The sequence below is a fragment of the Bos javanicus genome, chromosome 4 (assembly GCF_032452875.1).
Source record: "Bos javanicus breed banteng chromosome 4, ARS-OSU_banteng_1.0, whole genome shotgun sequence".
NCBI lineage: Eukaryota > Metazoa > Chordata > Mammalia > Artiodactyla > Bovidae > Bos > Bos javanicus.
Window position 1 is genome coordinate 8,054,366 of NC_083871.1, and position 15,603 is coordinate 8,069,968.

General features: G+C 48.6%; 1 protein-coding gene across 1 annotated transcript in view; it reads right to left on the bottom strand.

Moving 5' to 3' along the window:
* The window catches only part of ABCA13 (ATP binding cassette subfamily A member 13), a 351,070-nt gene that overhangs the window by 196,608 nt on the left and 138,859 nt on the right, over positions 1 to 15,603 (bottom strand). Inside the window, exons 35-36 of the mRNA XM_061415367.1 lie at positions 13,498 to 13,655; positions 12,049 to 12,279 (exon numbers count right to left, since the gene is read on the bottom strand). Of these exons, the coding sequence (XP_061271351.1) occupies positions 12,049 to 12,279; positions 13,498 to 13,655 (389 nt within the window). The remainder of the gene's footprint in view (positions 1 to 12,048; positions 12,280 to 13,497; positions 13,656 to 15,603) is intronic.

A 15,603-nucleotide genomic window follows, 5' to 3' on the forward strand; every position in this document is an offset into this window, starting at 1 on the left:
AATGAGATCAGCACGGTCATCTCCCTAAGAAGAGAGCACTGAGGCCCAGTGAAACCAGCATTCACCTGGTGCGTTTACCAAGAATGAAATTAGAAACAGTAGAAATAGTGCAACTCAAGATTCATTCACTGAGCAAAGGCTTCCTTTGTACCTCATTTTAATGGGAATTTTCATTGGGTTTTGAAATGTAATTGTGAATTATGCAAAACATACCTTGAAAACAAAGGAGGGAGTCTTGATAATCATCTTCATCTGCTCTTCTAACAGTTTCCCTCTCTTTCTCCTTTCCTAGCAAGGCAGTGTGTGTGTGTGCATGTGTACCTGTGTACTTGGGACGAGGAAACAAAATAAAGGCAGAGGCCCTGCTCTCAGAAGCTCACAGACCACCGGACAGATCCGTACAACACAGAACTTGTGTCGTAAGGACTAGTCTCAGCAGCCTGGGGCGATAATGTACAGCAGGGTGACTACAGGTAACAATACTGTGTTGTATATTTGAAAGTAGCTGAGAGAATAATTTTTTTAATTTCTCATAACAAAAAAAAAAACACAATTATGTAAGGCGATGGATATAACTAAATTTATAATGGTGATCATTTCCCAATATATACATAAATCATAATGTTGTGCTCTTTAAACTGATACAATGTTATATGTTGATAAAACTGAGAAGAAAGAAATAACCAAATTAAATATCAGGAACACTAAACAGTGTGAAAACAACTGACAATTTAACAAAACTATGGATTTAAGAACAAAGCCTATGGCACCTCTAAAGGAACAGAAGGTCAGGTGTTGGGGAGTCTTCATTAGGGGATTTGTGTTTTGGTAATTGAGAAGAGCTGCAGGATCTAACTTCCATAATGGTCCCAGGTCACCTCCATGTCAACTGGGCCATCAATCCTCAGACCGCAGGGCTGAGCCTGTGCCCTCATCAAGCACGGTTAGACCCCAAACTTGACCTGCACTGAAAATGCCAGCTTGATGGACTGCATCCTGGAGACAGCCAGTGCAAGACACCTTCTGCCTGGATGCTGCAGAAATTCACAAAACTGACCAACCTCTGTAAGACAATGGTAGCATCACTGCAGGAAGAACGTGAGCAGAGGAAGAACTGCCTAACTTTGGCCAATGTAACATAAGCTGCGTCTTTCAGCTTCCCCAAAGAGATTTTTTTTTTTAAGACAATGGAAGATAAAATCATGGAGATGGTTTAAATGATAAAGAATAAGACAGTCACTGGCCAAGCCTCTCCAGGCATGGGATTCTGGGCAGGGCTCTCTGCTGCCAGGTCACACCGTGCACACAGAAGGACTTCTATTATTTCAAAGAACTTGAATGAATTCACAATTGCTGATATAACAAATTGTCACAAACACGGGGCTTATGACAATGCACATCTACCACCTTATACTCCTGAAGGTCAGAAATCTAAAATGGACCCAAGGACTAAGATCAGGATGTTGCAGAGCTGGGTTCCTTCTGCAGGGGCTGAGGAAGGAGGCCCTCTGCTTCCTTTTTCAGCTCCTAGTGGCCTGTTTATTTGGCTCGAAGCCCCTTCCTCTGTCTTCAAAGCTCATCGCTGCGATCTCTGCTTCCACAAAGGCATCACCTGCTCCAGGGTTCCAGGGATATGCCGGCTCTGGAGGTTCCGAGTGGTTCTCAGTATATATCGAGAGCTGGAGTGAGTGCAGAGCCTGAGACTCCACCAGGAAGGGATCAGAGGGAGCAGCCCCCTCCTGACCATGACGGCATCCAGCAGCCAGGCTCCTGGGAGAGACAATGACTTTAACTCCTGGGAATTACAATAGGATCTGGAGCTCAAAGATGGGGGGACATGTTAGAAGACACAGGTCAGCCCAGTGGGGTCCACTGGCTAAATCCGATATGAATTCCAAGTGAATAATTATCACAGTGAACTATAGCTCACTGAACAAAATAGGAAGCCATGCGTCACTATGGACATCAACAGACAGGGTGAAGATACAGCGCTTCCTCATGTTAATGTCAATTTAAAAATGTAGACTCCACACTGGGGTTAGGAAATTGTCCCCTTGGCAGATGTCTCAGCCACAAGGAACACGGAGAAGGGCTACAACCAGTGGGAAAGAGACACATGTACCCCAATGTTCATCGCAGCACTGTTTATAATAGCCAGGACATGGAAGCAACCTAGATGTCCATCAGCAGATGAATGGATAAGAAAGCTGTGGTACATGTATACAGTAATACTCAGCCATTAAAAAGAATACATTTGAATCAGTTCTAATGAGGTGGATGAAACTGGAGCCTATTATACAGAGTGAAGTAAGCCAGAAAGAAAAACACCAATACAGTATACTAACGCATATATGTGGAATTTAGAAAGATGCTAACAATAACCCTGTGTACGAGACAGCAAAAGAGATACTGATGTATAGAACAGTCTTTTGGACTCTGTGGGAGAGGGAGAGGGTGGGATGATTTGGGAGAATGGCATTGAAACATGTATAATATCATATATGAAACGAGTCGCCAGTCCAGGTTCGATGCACAATACTGGATGCTTGGGGCTGGTGCACTGGGACGACCCAGAGGGATGGTACGGGGAGGGAGGAGGGAGGAGGGTTCAGGATGGGGAACACGTGTATACCTGTGGTGGATTCATGTTGATATCTGGCAAAACCAATACAATATTGTAAAGTTAAAAATAAAAGAAAGAAAGAATGGGAATTTGAAGAATCTCAAAGCACATCCTTACAAAATAAGCAATAATGATGGAAAAAGGAAACAGCTTCCAGGGGAAATGCCTGGCAGACACTGCCTGACCTGGACGATCAACGTTCTGGTCACAGTGTGATGGATGGACCTCCAGCACCAGGCAGTGGGGAGCAAAGAGACAAGGCGGGCCCTCCTGTGACTCTCCAGCCAGAAGGTGAACAGGAGGAACCCACAGCACTGCAAAGTGAGGGCTCCATCATCTGCAGGAACATCCAGATCACTAAGTCAAGGAAACAAGGATTCTTCCTGCTTGATGGCTGCTGCCGAGATGGGCAGTGAGCTGAGCGAGACTCGTGTTGATGAATCAGATCCTTTTGCTCTTAAGGGCAAGAGTGGGATGACTGAAACACGATGGGCGAAGAATGCCTGGGGGTTCTTTGTTCTTGAAAGTTGTTCTCAAAGAGTAAAAGTAAATAACTAGAACATGAATGTCAGGTCCTTATTCCCACTCTGGACTTGATTTTTTCCATCCTCTTAATGCTGTGTAAGATGAAGGCATCCAAGCTCAGGCACCAGAGGGAATGACACTCAGGATCCTCTTGACAGAGAGACAAAGGAAACCCTCCTAGAGGAACTCTGCAGGCTCGGTGGAAAGAAACTGCCCATCTCACATGGCCAGTCTGACTTCCTAAAATACTAAAAACTTCAGGTATATTAAAACTGCCCTAGGACACTAATCTGGAGAAGGAAATGGCAACCCACTCCAGTATTCTTGCCTGGGGAATCCCAGGGACGGGGGAGCCTGGTGGGCTGCCGTCTATGGGGTCGTACAGAGTCGGATACGACTGAAGCGACTTAGCAGCAGCAGCAGCAGCAGGACACTAGTCATGGAGGGACACGCTGTTGGGAGGGAGGGGGGTGCAGCGGTGTAGAGGATGTATGGGAAACCTTGGTACCTTCTGCTCCACTGCTGTGAACCTAAAACGGCTCCAAAAATTAGTCTGTTCAACACCATGCTACTCATATTCACCCTATGTGCATTACGTCAGCAGATTCTGTCTTAGCCTTAGAGACGTCTGTAAACAGACTTTATCTGCAGGTTGGGGGCCCCACTCTCCTGGACCACAGCCCCACACAGTAAACACTATCCCTTGCACTGGAGTTGATGTTCAGTCACTCAGTGGTGTCTGACTCTTTGTGACCCCATGAACTGCAGCATTCCAGGCTTCCTTGTCCATCACCAACCCCTCCCGGAGCTTGCTCAAACTCTTGCCCATTGAGTTTCTGATGTCATCATATCACCTCATCCTCTGTTGTTCCCTTCTCCTCCTGCCTTCAATCTTTCCCAGCATCAGGGTCTTTTCTAATGAGTTGGCTCTTCGCATCAGGTGGCCAAGGTACTGGAGCTTCAGCTTCAGCATCAGTCCTTCCAATGAGTATTCAGGCTTGATTTCCTTTAGAATTGACTGGTTTGATCTCCTTACAGTCCAAGGGCCTCTCAAGAGTCTTCTCCAGCGCCACTATTTGAAAGCATCGATAGAGGGGTGGGTATGTAATTGCCAAAATAAAGACAGTGACGACCACAATCAAATTCCACATTCCAGTCTCACTGGCCTGGGGCCTGTTTCGGGACCGTGACTTACAAGGACATGATCGCAGCTCAAGTGAAGCCTGGGCTCCAGCTGCAGAGCCAGGCGTGCCGCTGGCAGCCCCTCCCCACCCACTAGGAAGTCGTCAGGCAGAATGCAGACAAACAAAAGAAAACGTCCTGGGTGCAGTTATAGCCCCGCTAACCGTAATCGATCACAGACTCAGGACGCAAAGTCAATACTCGCCAAGTGTAAAGACACAAAATTGGTGGAGATGGGTATTTTATAGACAATACCAAACAAAAGAATTTTTTTAAGGGGCTTAATCTTTTTTCCATTTACGAAAGCTTTCTCAAATAGATCCAAATATACTATAAAATTATATTTCATTAAATCTCCTATCTGAGATATATAAAATGTTGGCTGCCCCTAACAACAGATACCTTCTTTTTTAGTATCTGTGTGTGTGTGAGAGAGAGAAGAGAGATGAGACTGTATCAATCAATATTTATTTAGTACCTATTACACACAAAGCGTGTACTAAACGTAGCAGGTGGAAATTACTGCCAGAAACTGGAGGAGCAGATGAGACTTTCAAAGTAATTGAGTAGTTGGTTCTGTGACTCCTCATTGGGCTTGTTTGGGGATGATTAACAGGATGTGATCCACACAGTCAAAGGCTCTGGCATAGGCAATAAAGCAGAAATAGATGTTTTTATGGAACTCTCTTGCTTTTTCAATGATCCAGCAGATGTTGGCAATTTGATCTCTGGTTCCTCTGCCTTTTCTAAAACCAGCTTGAACATCTGGAAGTTCTTGAGAAACCTATATGCAGGTCAGGAAGCAACAGTTAGAACTGGACATGGAACAACAGACTGGTTCCAAATAGGAAAAGGAGTCCATCAAGGCTGTATACTGTCACCCTGCTTATTTAACTTATATGCAGAGTACATCATGAGAAACGCTGGGCTGGAAGAAGCACAAGCTGGAGTCAAGATTGCTGGGAGAAATATCAATAACCTCGCCCATGGACAGAGGAGCCTGGGAGGCTGCAGTCCATGGGGTCGCTAAGAGTTGGACAAGACTGAGCGACTTCACTTTTACTTTTCACTTTCATGCATTGGAGAAGGAAATGGTAACCCACTCCAGTGTTCTTGCCTGGAGAATCCCAGGGACGGGGGAGCCTGGTGGGCTGCCGTCTATGGGGTCGCACAGAGTCGGACACGACTGAAGCAACTTAGCAGCAGCAGCAGATATGCAGATGACACCACCCTCATGGCAGAAAGTGAAGAGGAACTAAAAAGCCTCGTGATGAAAGTGAAAGAGGAGAGTGAAAAAGTTGGCTTAAAGCTCAACATTCAGAAAACGAAGATCATGGCATCTGGTCCCATCGCTTCAAGGGAAATAGATGGGGAAACAGTGGAAACAGTGTCAGACTTTATTTTTGGGGGCTCCCAAATCACTGCAGATGGTGACTGCAGCCATGAAATTAAAAAATGCTTACTCCTTGGAAGGAAACTGATGACCAACCTAGATAGCACATTCAAAAGCAGAGACATTACTTTACCAACAAAGGTCCATCTAGTCAAGGCTATGGTTTTTCCAGTGGTCATGTATGGATGTGAGAGTTGGACTGTGAAGAAAGCTGAGCACTGAAGAATTGATGCTTTTGAACTGTGGTGTTGGAGAAGACTCTTGAGAGTCCCTTGGACTGCAAGGAGATCCAGCCAGTCCATTCTGAAGGAGATCAGCCCTGGGATTTCTTTGGAAGGAATGATGCTAAAGCTGAAACTCCAGTACTTTGGCCACCTCATGTGAAGAGTTGAGTCATTGGAAAAGACTCTGATGCTGGGAGGGATTGGGGGCAGGAGGAGAAGGGGATGACAGAGGATGAGATGGCTGGATGGCGTCACCAACTCCATGGACGTGAGTTTGCATGAACTCCGGGAGTGGGTGATGGACAGGGAGGCCTGGCATGCTGCAATTCATGGGGTCGCAAAGAATCGGACACAACTGAGCGACTGAACTGAACTGAACTGAACAGGATGTGAGGTGTGGGGAGGGGACCCTGGAAGAGAAAAGGCAGTTTACAGGGAGGAGAGGTTTTTGGCGGAATGACTCCTTCGAGAAGCAATGAGAACGGAGCCTTCTGTGTGTCCAGTTCGGTGGAGGTCCCATGATCCTCTGCAGTTGCCACAGTGCTTAAGAGTGCATTTTACTGCATGCAATTTAAATAATATATTTTTTTTAAAAGAGAGTAAAGAGAAGGAGGATTTTAAAATGCCCGAAAGGAACCATATTCAATATCTTTTGATAAACTATAATGGAAAATAATCTGATATATATATATATATATATATATATAACTGAATGACTTTTGTTGTACACCAGAAACTAACTAACACAACATTTTACATCAACTATAGCTCAACAAAATCAAAGAAGTGTTCAAAAAGAACATGTATGGGTAAAGTAAAAATATTTTGGAGAAGAAAGGCAGATACTAAACAGAAAGGAATATTTAAGGAATACAGCATAAAAACCATTTTTAGAAGTCATGCTATGATGGAACACTGATCATGACATTAAAAATATAAAGAAACCTTTATTTCAGAATAAATCACTGCACGGGTACTCTGGACACAGCAGCAGAAAAAGTAATACTGGTAAGTCTTCACCTTTGTGTGTTTCCTTGTTATTTGTAACCTGTACTCAGTATTATTATATTACTCGATCCAGACGAAAACTGCGTGTGAAAGTTAGGGAAGATGTGTCTCCTTTAGGAATGAGAAACGTGGAGTTCCAGCCTAGGATGGAAGACCAGCTTCCCCTGACAGCAAGACCCGCTCACTCCCCAGACCTCACACTCCCTCCTCCCCAGTGGGACAGGGGACGACTCGGGGACTCGGGGAAGGGGTTACCAGGGGAAAAAACGCTGGGCTTACAAACAGGTGCATGATTACAGTTCTGAAGGTTCCTAACTTTGTCCCAGAAATCACACTTCTGACTCTAAAGCGAGGACAGCAGAACGCCCCCCACACCCTGTTCACCGAGCTCTGCATCATCTTATTGACAGTATGGAAACACTGCACACGATTTAAGTGCCCTACAGGGCAGAAGTGAGAAACTGCATTGTGGAACTGCTTGATGTTAGAAATTATGTAGCCATAAAGATAACGGTTATGGGGGAAATGGATACTGCTTGAGATAAATAGCGTTAATTGGGTAACTCCTGATTCTTTTATATACACACACACACATATATATGCAATGAGATTTCAAACCTAATTTAGAATTCTGGGCAAGGGAATTCCCTCAGCATCCAGTGGTTAGGAATCTCAACTTCCACTGAAGGGAGCACAGGTTCAGTCCCCGCTGGGGAATTAGGGTCCCACGTGCCCTTTGGCCAAAAGTAAATAAATAAATGCAAATTATATAAAGGAAAATAGAAATAAATTAAATTCTGGGCAGGTTCCTAACAAGCTGAAGGTCTCCACGGAGGAGAGAGGAAAGAGATGGGGGTGAGCTGGGTGTGGTCAGAAATCAGGGAGAAGCCACGAGAGGGGGACCCAGGAGAGGCTGAGAGAGGAGGCTGGCAGGTGAAAGAGCCCAGCAGGAGAAGGGACACTCCCATGAGATGGGGTGGAGGCCCCAAGGATGCCCCATCCAGGGAGAGTGGCCCCAGGCTGCAGTCTCCCACGCAGGCCCCAGTCACACTGAACCACACCAGGCCTACGCTGGGGTCCCCTCCGTCAGCCCAGCTCCCTGCTCCTCAGTGGAGGCACAGAGCGCAGGGGGCAGACGTGCCCATAGCCTGAAGGCAGGACCACAACCCGTGGGCTCTACGTTCAGTGCCTGGGCTGGGCCTCCCTGAATTCTGCCAAAACCTTGAGGGCCATCCCACGAGGCAGCCAGACCAGGGCTTCCTGAGGCAGGTCATCATCGCCCAGGCATGAGGGGAGCATACAGAAACCTCCACTTCTACCCCGAGATGAACCCTGTCAGCAGATAAGAATCCCTAGCATTTAAGGCATCACCACACATGTTCTAGGTCAGCCATGTAGCCATGGTCAACAGTTTGACAGAGGTCACCTCACTGTTTCCTCTGCTTCAGCAGGCCACAGCTTGCTGTTGCACTTCAAGTCAATTTTCCATCAATTTGTCTAGCTTTTACTGAAATAAGGGGCCTCCCAGGTAGTACTAGTTGTAAAGAACTGCTGCCAACGCAGGTAGACGTTAAGAGACCCAGATTCAATCCCTGGGTCGGGAAGATCCCCTGGAGGAGGACATGGCAACCCATTCCAGTGTTCTTGCCTGGAAAATCCCACGCAGAGGAGCCTGGCGGGCTACAGTCCCTGGGGTCACAAAGAGTCAGACAGAACTGAAGCAACTCAGCATGCAATAAGAATAACGCTTATGAAGGAGACAACTGGCTTAAAAAGACCTGGCAGATGATAGTGATACAAACAAACAGGTAAACAGCAGGGCTGCCATCTCTCCTCCTGAAGCTTCCTTGCTGTGGGCAGGGCTGGAACATGCAGCCACAACCATCATTTGAAAGAAAAGAAGGAAGCGATTAGGGAAAAAGAGAGAGAGGAGAGAGGGAAGGAAAGGAAGGAGGAAGGAAGGGAAGAAGGGAGGGAAGGAAGGAGAGAGGGGGAAGGGAGGGAGTTACTAAGAATACTGAAGGATCTGATTTACATAAAGCATAGTTCTCAATAAGCCTCTTCTTGGATGTTCATGCTGCCTCGAGACAGTACTGACTGGTTCCATGAAGCGCACTGATTAATGAAACATTTAAAAGCTGAGCATCTGCCCAGAACTTAAAGACCCTCCTCACCACGTTCCCTGCAATGCTTAAAGCCATAAAATAGGCCGATCCCTCCCCACCACCTCCCTCCACCTCGCAACAAGCATCACAGGATTCCTGAGGTTCCCTGCTTCCCGGGCAGCAGAGGAAGATGCCACTTACACGAAGGAACACTTGCTCTAGCTATGGCTTTAGCCGTAAATAAGTGAGCACACACGTGAGAAGGGTGAACACTCGTTACTGGTGAGTGTGTTTGGTCCAAAAGGCTGAGCCATGCCCCCTCAGGCCCGGCGGCCCTAGCTAGTCCAGCGAGCGCAGGACATGTGTCCATCTGTCCACACCAGGCAACATACCCTAGGAAACATCCAGCGACAAGATGACTCCAGAGAGACAGTGCGTAACACGTCTGCGCGTGACTGGCAAACCCCTCTTGTAACAATTTGAAAAAAACTCGTCTTCTTTTTCAAGTGACCTAGGCTGGCAAAACAACACCCAAAGGCACCTCCTCTCCATCTGCAGAGAAGCTGTGATTCACACCACACAGAGGCTCCTAACTGTACAGATCACGAGCTTGCTAGTAACTAGTGACTAGGTTCCTGGATGACTCAGACTGGTCATCCAGACTTCAGAGGACAGTGCCAGTGGTGTGTGGCATAACCACAGTCCAGACCCATCGGGGCTCCAAGCAGCTGCCCGGGCCATCCACCCAGGTCAAAGGAGAACCCCAACCCCCCTGACTCAGGCATCGTGGGAGGGGGTCTGGGAAATGCCCCATCTCCTACATCCACACAGGCAGGTCGGACGACAGCCAAAGGCCCTGGGCAAGAGGTGCCTTTTCCTGGAGCATACACGCAATTTAATTCCACTGTTACCCCAAAGCCGCAGCAACAGTCTCACATTCCAAGGCAAGAAGGACCTTTACTGCTTTGCCTGGTTCATTCCAGGCATTTAACTATTACGGGTAATTCCTGGAATAATTATTCCATTTCAAAGACCACAAAACTGAGGCTCAGGAGTTGAATGACTCATCCGAGGCCGCAGGTACTGGAGGGGGAAAGGTGTGGGCTGAGACTCACCACCTCCATGGTGACAGGCTGTCCCCACAAGCCAGACACCCCGCCACTCAGCAAACACTCATCAGGATGTGAGGGCGATCTGGCTGTGACATCCGTCACTCCACTGATCACCAGGGTGACTCGGCTGATCTGGCTGCCTAGGGGTCTTTGCCCTTCCTCCCTCACCACTCCATGGGTATCCCTTCTGAAGCTGCGAGCTCAGGTGAAGAGGACGACCATCCCTGATAGAGAAGGATCAGGCTTCGGTCAAGGGTGTACAAGCAGCTGTGCTCCCTTACTAGAACCTCCAAGCAAGCTCTCAAGGCAATGCTGATCAGCAGCCACTGGGCCAAGTGTGCACCAGCGCAGCAGAGTGCAGCTGGGCACAGAAGACCCTTAGCATCCTAGGCGCAAGATGGCAAGTCAGAGGGGGTTGTGGAGAGGACCATAGTGGGGCAGGCAGAGAAGGCGCACAGAGCTTCCAGGACCGTGGGATCAGAGCTGCCTCTCAATGGGGAAAGCATCCGTGTCTCAGCTGGAAGGACGAGAGAGGGAAAGCCGGCCCTGACAAAGAGGGTTCGGGACTCCAAGCTCTGGCTGAGGAAGCAGCTCGTATCCACCCTTCCTGGTTGTGAATCAGGCTATCCCCTGTTGTCCTATAGGCCTCAGCTGCTCTTTTCACAAGAACAAGAGGGCAGCTGATGGTCCATGGAAGCCAGAGCATCCCCCCAATGGTGACCCATTCAACATGACCCACTCTCAGAAAACCTATGTCCAAGAACAGCACTACCATTTATAAGCCCTGCAATCCAGGGTAAAATTAGCCTATCGGAGCCTCAACCTTAGAACAGGAATAATAAGTTACAGAGTTAGGAAGGGAAAATCAAATACATTCTATGCGTAAAAGCTGCTTGTAGCACTGCAAATCTTTTACTGCTTTCCAATCTTTTATGACCCCTTATTCGCAGCAGCAATTCGACAGAAAAGTTGCAGTGGCCGCTGTCACCTGGAGTCACACTGATTTACACACAAGTGGCTGCCTTACCTACTGCATCACTAACCCAACCAGGGATGTGCCTTCAGCCCCCAAATCCCTTCCAAAACCCAACCAGAAGTTCAGCCTTTGACACTCTAGAAGCCTCAGTATTTTAATTCTCGTGGCCACTGAAAGTCCCAGGTGTTACTCTATTACTATTCTCGGGTAATACAGAGAAGGTGGCCCAAGGTTCTTTCCAGACGTTTTTAACCTTCAGCACTTGACTTTCATTTGAAATCTGCAGTGCTTTGTAAAACTCAGATCTGGCTCACAATCAACCTCAAGGCCCTCACACACAGCTTGCCATTGGATTGTCTACACAAAATAGCAACTTCCTCCTGGAGGAAAAGCCTGCCTCTGGCTCCTTGGAGCATTCATGAAGAAACCACACCCATACTCTGAGGGGCAGGCACCAGCACGATTTCCCTTGGGGGAGGGGGAATGGGAGGGGAGCAGAGTGGGAGGAGCATCGTTCCCAAGTGGGAGCTTCTGCCTATCTTTTCCCAGGGTGGGGCTGGGACTTCTGAGCAGAACCAGGTCCAGAGAGAAAAGGGGATGCTTCCAGGTGAGCAAACAGGACCAGCCAGCCTTCCGCTGCTGAAACTGTCTGGAGAACTAGTGCTTCTGGATTAAAGAAATCAAAGTTCTCAAATATAAAAATGCTATCCCCCTTAAAGAACCAGTCACCTATCGAGTGCATTAAATTCATATAAATGCCATGCCTGCCACCAATCAGAGCTGGGAAGTTAATGAAAATGCACAGGGTCCCCAGCGCGTCCTTCCCTTTTGTCTCTCCCACGCACAGCGGCAAAGCACAAACCAGAAAAGCCTGCTCGAGTATCTCTCATCAGCAGGTACCTCTTCTAAGGTGGTGTCTGAGAGCCCGTAGCCTGTCAGGCACAGCTGGTGGAGGTTCTGGTCGAGAGCCTGGAAGAGCCCTCTGAAGCAGGCTCTGTCTGCACCCTCAGGGATCACGTAGCTCAGCTCGCCCTGGCTGCTGCTTTGAAGAGATGCTTGCGGGAGGTAGGTCTGGATCAGAGACGTGGCACAAGCTGTGTCCTTCGGGTCATCAGCCTCTGGAACAGAAGGCTACCCCCCAATAAAGCAGGGGAACAGTAAGGAAAGCAAACCCAAACATACTAAATTTACATTAACTGGTTTCACCTCTACCCCTAAGCAAATTGTTTTGAAATTTCAACTCCGAGCAGCAAAATCAAGAAACAGCATTTCCAGGATGCATTGCACCTTTTCCTTTTTAAATTTAAATCTAGTGGGAAAGCTGGCCAGGCAAGATGTAACACTAATTGGTCCCCAGGTACATGAAACAGGCCCCCAGGAGGTCTATGCTTACGGACACCCTCGCTGCCTACGGAGAATCCTGAAAGCCACTCCAGCCCAGCAACTGGACCACAGGATATGGGGCTGAGCCTTTCTAAAAGGGAGACAAGGACCCCCACCCATGGAGAATGCCCCCTCCCCCAGGACAGTAAGACACTCCCCCTGAATAGAGAGGAAGATAGAATAGAGAGGAAGATAAGATAGAGAGGAAATAAGAACCTGGACTCAGGGCCACCAAGGGTCAGACCATCAAGACTCAGGCGGGGGGCGGGGGTAGGGGGCAACTTAGAGACCTCAGCCCTGAATCCCAGCCCCAGAGCAATTCCGGCCCGCCCCCAGCTGACACAGGGCAATGAGGATGTCTCTCATTGAGAACTCTGACTTCACCCTTTCTATGGTATAGCTTTAGCCTCTTAACCAAGCATCAGGGTCAGAAAGTTACCTGGGAACAGGTGGGGCCATGGTGGTGCCCAGCCAGCCTCTCAGGCCAACCCTGTTTCCCATTAGGGGCCCTGAATCCCACCTGACTCCTCCTGGCAGACAGAAAGTGTCTGTGAGGCCCCACTCATTGCTGTAAAACTTATTTTAGCATCAGGGCCTCTGTACACAAAGGTTTCCACTTAACTACCCCCTCCTTTCCCAGCCTCATCCCAGGCCCTCCCACCTCCCTGCCTCCCAACTCCGCGCCCACCAGTGACCATGCTCTGTTTATCACTTTCTCGGCCACACTGTTTCCTCCCCAAAGACTGAGACCCCCAAGGACCCTGTGCAGAAAGCACGCCCCCTATTTTGTCACCTCCCCCAAGATCCACAGCCAGCAAGGCCCTGCCTGGATTTGGGATGAAGATCTGCTGAATGACTTGACTGCAACGTGGAAATGCTGTAACTGAGGAACAGTTTCGATTCGTCTCCTCCATTCCCCCAACGGAGGAGGGCCACGTCTCCCTGTGTCCGCTACCAGGGTCTCACCTGCCTGCTGAGCGTCAGGCGGAACCCCTGGGCGTGGGCCTGGGTCAGGCTGGCAGGGGGCCCAGAACAGCGGAGCCGCCCCCGCTGCAGCACAGCAACGTGGTCACTCAGTGCCTCAGCTTCATCCAGGTGGTGAGTGGTGAAGATGATCGTCCGACCTGCAACCCAGAAAAAGGGGCATCAGATCTGCATGGCACACCAGGGGTTCATCCCCTCCCTCCAGTGGAGGAGCTGGGGCAGGAGGTTGGTGGTGTCAAGAGCATCACAGGGTTTTAAGTCAGTTGAGATCACCCCCCAAATCAGAGCCCCAGAAACACCTTGGGGTTAGGACGTGGCTTCTGCAAACCCACCATCACCAGGCGTGACACTAAGGGGCAAGCCAGGGTGTCCCCGGGTCCAGTCGCCCCATGTGTGAGCCCCGAGACAGATCACTGAGTGGATGTAGAGGAGAAATTCACAAAGAGACAGCTGAACGGGACATCCTTCTCTGTCCTCTGATCCTTGACCCTCCACCCTCAACCTCACTACCACCTCTGCCGGATGCTGGGAGAAGCTCTGTCCTATGGAAGCACTGCTGCTGCTGCATGAGAACATCAGTAAGCACTGTGAAGGGCGGGGTAGCATCCAAGGGGCCAGTCGACGCCCTTGTCAAGTGATGTGACCACGAGTCATGGGGGGCACCACACTTACCTCCTCCTGGGAAGAGCTCACAGCAGCCAAGGCCACAGAGAGAGCATTCTGGGCACTGGGCAGGGGGCGAGGGAGGGGTGGGCATGAGCCAGGGCCTCCCCAGGAAGAAAGAGGGCATGTGGCCACTTTTCGCAGAAACAAATGATCAGCTTATATGTATCCTTTATGAATTCTCACATCTGGTCACATTTTCCAGCCTTTTCTGGGGGAGGAAAGGGCCCAAACTGACCTCAGGGGGCCCGAGGCCAGACAGCCTGGAAGGCATTTTCATAAATTTCATGTCAGTTACATGAAGGGACATTCTCTGAACTTTTACTTTCTATTGGCTTGGCCAAGAAGTTTTTTGGGGATGTGACAGAAAACTCTGAACAAACTTTTTAGCCAACTCAATACATTCCCCCACAGGCCTATATCAAGCCCAATTCTACCTATTCTGGTTTACTGAATAAACACACTGATTGATTCTTATCTCAAAAGCAAATTTTCCAAGAGCAAAAACTGAACATGATTTTAACTCTGCATGCCTGTGTGCTAGGTCGCTCCAGTCATGTCTGAGTCTTTGCAACCCTATGGACTGTAGACTGCCAGGCTCCACTGTCCATGGGATTCTTCAGGCAAGAATACTGGAGTGGGTTGCTAGGTCTTCCTTCAAGGGATTTTTCCAACCTGGGGATTGAACCTGCATCTCTTATGTCTCCTGCATTGGCAAGTGGGTTCTTTACCACTAGCGCCACCTGGGAAGCCCAATTTTAACTCTGAGTTTATATTTTTAAATAGCAGAGAAAGATAGAAAGACCAGGATTCTCAATTCATCTTTTAAAAACTACATCAAAAGGAAACCATGCTATGTAGACCCTAGAGTGACGAGGAGCAGGGGGCATGGTGGCCACTTTCACCACGTGGTGTATGTGTGCTCAGTCACGTCTGGCTCTTTACCACCCCATGGTCAGTAGCCTGCCGGGCTCTTCTGTCCATGGAATTCTCCAGGCAAGAATACTGGACTGGGTTGCCATTTCCTTCTCCAGTTTACCTAAAAGGTATGTGCCTATTCTATTGTTCACCAGAGATGTGTCCCGAAGACCGAAGCCAAATCCCCTCACAACACAAGTTCCTTCAAGGCTAAGAAAATATGCTCAGTCCCTGATCTGGAGTTAAGAGACCAGATGATGTGTTTGCAGACAATCATATCATCTAAAAATTAAAGTCAGCTGGAATGTAAATTCCCCAAAAATGTAGATGAAGTTCACAGATGTTTGATGCTTCTCAGTGGACATTTAGGCAACTTGAGACACACCTCAACCCTCAACGGACAAGTGTCACTCTGCAAGACACATCTTTACTGCTTCCCCGGTTCGGGTGCTGCCTCTGAACCCCTCTCCTCAGGAAGTGATCTTTCCCACACCCACTTCTCTTGTT